General features: G+C 29.4%; 1 protein-coding gene across 1 annotated transcript; it reads left to right on the top strand.

Moving 5' to 3' along the window:
- The first annotated feature begins 3575 nt into the window (after nt 1-3575).
- Nucleotides 3576-6715, top strand: LOC111633507 (leucine-rich repeat-containing protein 24-like). Its single transcript, XM_023378089.1, has 2 exons — nt 3576-3605; nt 3676-6715. Exon 2 carries the CDS (start codon nt 3839-3841, stop codon nt 5759-5761), a length of 1923 nt encoding a protein of 640 aa, XP_023233857.1. The 5' UTR covers nt 3576-3605; nt 3676-3838; the 3' UTR covers nt 5762-6715.
- The last annotated feature ends 2044 nt before the right edge of the window (nt 6716-8759 follow it).

The following is an 8759-nucleotide window of genomic DNA, read 5'->3' as shown; positions in this document are numbered from 1 at the left end:
GGTAAATCAATATTAAGTTAATTTAAAAATTTATAAGAGTCTAAAACATCTTTTGTTATCTTTAATTGAAACATAGATAATGAAAAATTGAACGATTACTAAACATTTTTTTAATTCTCTTTTTAATTTTTTTTCTTAATCTGTGAAACTCGTTATTTTGAGTGCAACTTGTTGTCGCTAAAGTAATTTTGGAAATTAAACCAACGATTTCTTTGACTCTCTTTCAGTCTCGTCAGATGACACCAAAGTAACCACTGAACCGTGATAACTTGACAAAATAATATAAAAGCTTCATTTACCTTTTATCGAAGTAAAAAAAAATAATGAATTATAAATCAATCTTTCGCTTACACGATTGAATTTTATGTCATCTTATGGTGGTTTGCTCTCTTACGCTATGAAGAATGTTCGATTTCTTTTTCTCATCCTCGTCTTTGACGTCTTCATTGAAAGTTTCTTATTGAAGTTAATAAGGAAATATTTTTATTTTTTCGAGTAGAATAAATTGGTTTATAATGAAAGGAAATCCTTACCAATAACAAATATTTTCTAAGATAAATTGACTGGAATAGGCATATCTGTCACCTGCATAAATTATAACATTTCATTTGATAAGAAAGAGAGATAAAGTGGAAGAGAATTTGCACGGTTTTCTATATATATATAAAATCATTTTATATCTCTTCATTCCTTTCGTATTAAGTATTCTAAAAATAAAACTATAATTTTCTTCAGTTGTTTATTTGCTATATTGTATTTCTATCGTTTCATCATAAAAGAAGTAATAAAACTATAATAAGAAGCAATTTATATAAAATATTCTCTTTTATATTTCAATTGCGAATGCTTTAGTATAAAGGAACTATCTAAACTATGTCAATTGATGAGATAAAATGTTAAAAGATATTTTCATCTTCAGAAAGTCATTTATATTGTATGACAAGAGCTTATTAATATAAAACATTAGCCACTATTAATCATTTAAAATTGCTTCAAATTTACGTATTTAACATTATTTCTTTTCTATTTTCATTATTTTTGAATTTCGGATGTTTAAATTATTGTTTAAATACTGAAACTTTAAAAAGTATTTCAATATTTTTATATATAAAAAGGAAAGAATCTGTAGACGGAATACAAGTTTTATGTGAATAATAAATCATAGAATTCAAAAATTATTATTCCAAGTTAACTTTCAACGCTTTGTAAAGTAAAAATATTTTTATAATGTGGTATTCTAGATATTCTGTGTCATTGATAGATTTTTACGTCTTTTTATAATCAAAATCGGGGAATTTTAAGAGTTTATGATGCATTTTTACAGATTTCGAATAAATTTTTTGATGTATTTAAGAAATATTTTCGTGTTACATCATCTGAAATATTTCTCTATACATATAAAATGTATGAGTTGTAAATACTAAGAAAAAAAAGGGAAAAAATACAGTTGAGTTACTTGATTCGGGGGACTCAAACTTCGACCTGTCTAGTTTTTCTTTGTGACTTGGGCATAACCTCGGGCCTTCGAACTCATCGTGCATCAACTAAGATGAGAAATTTAAGGAAGACTGAACATGATGACTACCTGCACTGTTAAACAAGAACAGGAAAGCTTCCTTTTCTTTCCTATAAACTTTTCTATGAGAAACAAAGAATCAAACAAGTTTCTAACTGATTAAATCTAAACACTTTTGATTCTAATAAAACATATATTTCTAAGAATTTTGGAATTTTTTTTTTATTTTAATTCTTCAAAAATATTTCTTTGATTCTAAATCTGTTTGAGAATAGGAAAGTAAATTAATTTAATATTTATTTAATGCAAAAATTAAAGTTTGCGATGTAGGGGAGATCGGGGCAAGATCGGCATGTTAAGCTTTACTTAAATTTTGTGTAATAAATACTGCTGTAAACTGAAAAAAACCTTTTGCATATTGTCTATTGGAATGTTACCTTACTATACATCTGGTTAAAATCAGTTTGGACATAAAAATAATTAAAANGACACGCAGTAATTAGTTTACTAATCCATCTTGTGTGCTACGGACAAGAATTCTCTAAAGTTAAGCTTATTAAAATTCTTAGAAATTTAGAATTAAAATTAATCAGATTTTAGCATACTTTGCCTTTTGGGCTTTGAAGAGAAGTAATACAAAGCTTCAAATTAATTCAAATTTGCTTCTTCTTTTTAACATTTGCTATTGAATTTATTATATTATTTGCACTTAAGTCTTTTGTGTAGTAGCCAAAGTTTCGGAATATCAGTGAGAGTGTGGTTTCCATGGGAACAGGTCAACTCCAGTCTGGCAGATAATGTGGAGCGGTGTATTTGAGCGATGACCACCATCACACATTACATCCACAATGTGACTCTATGAGTTCCAATCAATAAATTTCTTCTCTTCTAGATACTGAAACAGATATGGTGCAATGACCTTTTTCTGATAAATCTCAGATTGGAATTGAAGAAAATTTTCAGTTAAAGAAAAAATTTCTCGGTTCATCTAAACGTCTTCTTTTCACTATCTATTGTCAGCATCGCTATTTTTTGATGAAATAAGACATTCCACTACGGTAAATTTTTCTTTTTTTATGAAACGAAGACGGTTTCAAGACAAAATCCTGTCATTTGTCAAATTTTTTAAGTATTCGTTGTGCTGAGTACCAAACACTTCGTGACAAAAATGTTTTCTTCCATAAATTAATTAATACAAAAATTAAATATTCATTTAATACTTATACAAAATTAAATCTATATTTACTGTTTACTGCTAGAAATTATTCTAATCCAAGCGTACAAATGAAGAAAACCTAATATCTACTAATTGTGTAACAAATTTATCATCATCATCATCATCATCTTACACTGCGCTTAATACATTTCAAATACTCGTAGTAAACTCGAAGAAGACGATGTTTATTAGTAGGAAATTGCAAAAGCTTAAGTGTTAGAACCTAATTTCGACTCATCTTGAAATAATATTCCCATCTTTGTCCTTAAACTCTTGAGTATTCTGACACCATCGTGTAACCTTCAGTTCTGACCTGAACATCTTTTTGATTGATTATCTCCCTTGAGAACTGTTGGAGACTTACAGTCGACCAGGTAACGATCGACAGTAATAACAATTTGATGACCTGGCGAACTCTATGATTGGCGTGTGAAAAAATACCAGCTGCTTTAGGTCGATAGGTGAACTGTTTGTATCGGTTTACCATTCGCCGCACATCTTTTATATTTACTGAGTTAAAAGATTAGAAATGAGTGAAATTTGAATCTCATCAATTCGTATTATTTATTTATATTTAAGTCTGATCGATAAAATTAATTACGATTGATTTTTAACTAGAGCTGATTTCTTTAAAGGACAAATTACATTCTTAATGCTATTTATATAATTAATGAAATTTAAATTATAATTAACTTGTAATACCTAGATTTTAATGAACCATTATTGTTAAAGTAAAATGATCTTGTGAAGATTAGTGTCCACATTTATTTGTAATTTTAGAAGGTATATCAAGTACTTTGGACGTTGAAGAAAATCTTTGATAAGTGTGGACGTTCTAATTTCTACAAGAATTTTAATTTTAATTCAATAGATGTAGGTGTAATTATAGTAATTAAAGTTTTAAGTCAGACTATACAATCTTTGATTTTTTTTCTTTTTACAGTTGCCTTTAGATGAGGCTGACAGCTTTGATAATCTCTCTCGGTTTTTCCGAGGATTCCGGTGAGTGGAATGGAGAAAAATATGAGACTACGCATTTCCTCAAGCACCGAATATTGGTGTTGTGACAGAATGTAGTGCTATTACCTAGACTGGGTCTCCCAGATATGACAGGCTGGCTGCCTGTCAATCATCTTAGTTGGATGACTGTGACCTGCGTGATACTAACGTTGACAGTGAGTAGCAGCGGGTTTCCTTGCCACCCAAAATGCAACTGTATATGGAGAAATGGCAAACAAACGGCTGAATGTCCTAATCTAGGTTTTGATAGACTACCCATGGGACTTGACCCAGGTGTGCAAGTCCTTTATTTATCCCGCAATAATCTCACCTTTCTACCACCCAATGGATTTTTAGCTGCAGGCCTTGTTAATCTTCAGAGATTATATTTATCTCGTTGTGGTATAGAAATTGTGGATGAATATGCTCTGTACAGAATAACGAATTTGATAGAACTTGACCTCAGCGAAAACCTATTGCTTCACGTGCCGTCCGTTGCATTCAACCATGTGCCCCTACTCCGTCATCTTTTATTAAACAGCAACCCCATTTCTTTCATTCCGGCTCAAGCATTTATTGACCTGAAAGCTCTGACTATTCTCGAAATGAGCAACTGCAAGCTGGAAAGTATTGCTGCGAGAGCTTTTGAAGGTTTAGAAAAATTAGAAGTTTTGAAATTAGATGGCAATAATCTCGAAAATGTTCATGGTAAAACAATGCTCCCTCTCGTTTCGCTTCACGGAATTACTATCGATGGTAATCCGTGGAGATGTGATTGTGACCTTAGAAGTCTTCGATTATGGTTGGACACTAATAATGTGCCATATATCCCTCCTATTTGTTACAGACCAGTTAGATTAAAGGGTAGAAGCTGGAGGCAAGTGACTGCTGCCGAATATGCTTGTCCTCCCGTATTCCTCAATACTACTAGTGCTCGTAATGTTCTTGAAGGAGATAATGTTACATTGGAATGCAGATTAGGAGGAGATCCATTACCGGACATTCATTGGCTCTGGAAAGGAAGGGTGCTAACAAACAATTCCGAGCCAAGTTTGTTTATCTCAATTTCGCGAGGAGAACGAGAAAAAGTGTCTAGGTTATTGGTGATATCAGTGCACGATCCTTATGCTGGATACTACACGTGTATAGCTGAAAATATAGCAGGGTTGGCTGCAAAAAATTTTACCATTATGATAACTAGGAAAAAAGTCACTGGAGTTAACGTGATAGAAGAAGAAAAGACACAGGAAGTTAAAGAAGAAGAAACTCCAAAAGAAGATACTGGTCCTGTAGCAGGTCTTATAGTTGGCGTTGTATTAGGTGCATTGTTAATAATAATCTGTATAGCTGTTGGTATGTACATATGTAGAAGACCTCCACCGATTGGAAAGCGGCTAGAAGTCAATCACAAATTGGCTAACTCAGTTAGTCCCGCTACTCCTCATGTTTCTACAGAGGATATGGATCTTCAGTTATTAGGAATTTCACCGCTGCAAAAACCTCCGAGAGGATACGAAGGCCTTCCTACATCTGAAGTAGATAGGCAAGAAGCATCGAGTGTTAATGATAGAACTACTCCCCGTGTTTGGTTAATGAAAGAAACAATATCAAGCGAAATGAGCGGTGAAACGTATTCTAGTCCTTCACCAGAGGAAGAAATTAGAACTGTGCCTGTGCCAGTTCTTCCCGAAATTCTTCATGTTAGACTTCACGGTGAACTTATGGACACATTAAAAAAGAAAGCCGATAAAAAGATCCTCGAACGAGAAAGAGGAGACGGTTCTTCAGAAATGGAAGTAACCGATCACGAATGCAACAAAATTGAACTTTCTGACGACGGACAACCGAGTAAAGAAACTTCAGAAGAAAGTGGAAGGGATGATTCTTCCTCTCCTACAAGTACTATCACTTCAGATAGTCAGGAAAGAGCGAGTAAAGTAGAAGGACTATCACGGGACCGTCCTGCAACATTTCAGAGGACAGCTGGAGTGTCTTGTGGTTGTGACAGAAACGGTGCCATACACGTTTGAAATGTTCTTGTGTATGTAATTGTGTTATTGATAATGTAAGACGAATTTTAGTACAGGTATATATAATTTATTAACAAGTGGGATTTACATAATATTGTGACACAAGTTGATTTTTATCTGAAAAATTTATTCAAATGAACAAATATGGTTACTATTAAAATTAAATATGAAAACACGTATGTTTAGATGACAAAGAAAGACATTTAGTTATATTATTTAAAATAAAATATCTTCAAAATTTCAATATATTGAGATTCCGGCAGAAATATTAATTAACATTACAGTTATATTTGTGAAATAATCTATTTAAATGAAGTAGGTTATTGAAAATTTGAAAGACTCATAAAAAAAATATGAATAAGAAAAGGTATAATCTATATTACAGGAAATTATTTATTAAAAAAAAAACGTTTATAAATTATGGAGTACGAATCGAGATATATGTTCAGAAAACATAAAAAGTTTATAATAAAGTATATTGCTCAATTAAATTCGATAAAGGAATCAAAATAAAATTGAAACAGTAAAAGTTTTTGTTTAGATAATGGATTCGATAATTCGGGAAATTTTCTTGCTGGATTTTTACGAAGACTAAAATAGAAATCTCTCTGTTCTATAGAGGTGAATGTGCAACAAAGACAGTGTTCTTAAATTTATATTCTCTATAATTGAACACCATTGGACATTTTCAGTGACTTTTACGTGTCAATATTATTGAACTGAAACTCATTTTTGATCATTATCTAATTGATAAACAAACAGAATTTTATTGTTTTTTATAAAGAATCTTGCGATTTTTCTTCATTATATATATTCATATAAACTTAAATTCGAAATCGTTTGTAGTTTAAAATAAAAGGAAGTGTTTCTGTTATCTTCCGAACTTAATTCAGTTCCTCTCAACTGTTCTGTGTATGTTGAGACAAATTGCCATGATATTAAAAACTAACTTGTTTCTTTTTAAAGCTAAAGTTGTATTCTTTATTTCTAAGAAAACAAATTTATAAAAATAGAAAAATTAAAAAAATGAATTTACTGAATATATCACAAGGAAAGAACGACCAAAAAATTTAATTACAATTTACATATTAAATTTCTTTATATTCAGGCAAAAAACTTAGATGAACCATTTCTTGATGTTATTAGTTTGATTCTAAAATAAATCTTCAATTATCAGATGTCATTTTACTTTGAAAACAAATTAAATCTCTTTAATTATTCATCAGATACCATAGACGTTAATCTGTAATTATACAAGGTTGGAAAATAAGAAAATAGAATTAATCACAGCAATTAGTAAACATCAAACATATTTTTAATTTACGCAAGACAGATTACATTATTAGAAAATAGTAACGATCCATTTATAGAATTTTTTTTATTATTATCAGACATGCCTCTGTGAGAAAATAGTGAAATACCTTAATGAATATTAATCAAGTACATACGTAGACTGCATTTAAAGTGCATCATTGTTGATGTAATTTTTACTCGTTAACTTTCATTATTTTCTTGTTCCATTATATGGTCGCTGTCTTCAATTAAAACCTGTAATTTAGTTAAATTAAAAACGAACGATGCTTCAAATAGAAACGAAGCTTGTTAATGCTTAGAATATTTAAACGAAACTGGACAAGCGTGCAGGAGTGAAAAATTAATTTCAAACTCCTTCACCCATTTTGCTGTGCGTAATGATGCCTGAATGAATAAAAAATAAAAAAAAAATTAACTTTATCGATAACGAAATTATAATTTTTAACATTTAAAGATAATGGCGAGTAGTCGATTTTCTTCGAAAATTTACAACACTCTTATTCCTAATTATTATACCAGTTATATTCATAACAGGGTAATTAAAATTTTATCTTTAGAAGATTTTAATAGAAAATAAAAAAAATTTGTTTTAAAATTTATTTAACACCATTGACGTCAAGTACTTCATAACACTTAATTATAACAATTAACAATGATTATATTGCTTGCAAATTTCACATAGAAGATTTTTTCTCGCTTATTTTATAGTTGATTTTCAAAACATGGTGAATAAAGTAATAAAATCAACAATTGAATAATTTAAATAAATATCAAAATTTTGTATCACTGTTAATTTTTATTTAAAAAAATACTAAAATAAAAAATGTTTGAGACAAACTCTCGGTTTTACTAATTTATTTATTTTTTAATTTTTAACTTTCTAATGTAATTTTTTAAATTCTCATCAAGTTTTTAAAGCTTAATGAGAGTGTATTCAGAAATTCGGCTTTTTTTTTTCTTCTTTTAAAAGTTAGCAATTTCAAGAAATCCACAAATGATTGTTATATTGATGTTTGAAGACAAACAAAAACTTAAATTCGATCCGGAATTTCTTACAATTTCAATATATTTTATTTGTTTAAAAGCACTTCTCAAAGTAAATAAGTTTTATGATTTGAATCAGATAAGATTTTAAAAAAAAGGAATATATAAACAAAGATTCTTTAATGTCATCTAAAACTTTTTAAGCAACTAGTGAATGAGTCTGTTGAGTAGGACTATAAATAAAAGTAGAGGCGCCAGATAAAAGAAAATACCCACAAAAAGAAACGAAAGTAATGTTTGAATTGCAAGAAATAAAGTATATATAAACACTGATATTAACACCAAAGATTCCAATTTAATTGATATCCAACTAAATCAACAGTGAGAAATGGTTCAAAAATAAATCTGTTTTTAATACTTAAATCTAAAGAAATTAATTAAAAAATTTTATAAATTATATATTGAAATTTTAAATATATAATTTTATTTCTTATACAACGTGGTATTTGATGAATTGCTAGTCTATCAATATCCTAGACTCGTTGTTATAAAATTTATACAAGTTTTTGGATAATTAATTTTAAATTAAACTGTACCAGCAAACAGAAATTAAAAAAAATATATAATAAAAATTAAGTATTAATCTTTTCTAAAAAGTAATTAAGTAGTAATTAACAAAAATATACAGAACATGCGGATA

This window comes from Centruroides sculpturatus, unplaced genomic scaffold, assembly GCF_000671375.1.
Source record: "Centruroides sculpturatus isolate CEXI.00-Female unplaced genomic scaffold, Cexi_2.0 scaffold421, whole genome shotgun sequence".
Taxonomy (NCBI): Eukaryota; Metazoa; Arthropoda; class Arachnida; order Scorpiones; family Buthidae; genus Centruroides; species Centruroides sculpturatus.
The sequence above is the reverse complement of the archived record's forward strand: the minus strand, read 5'-3'. Positions and strand labels throughout refer to the sequence as shown.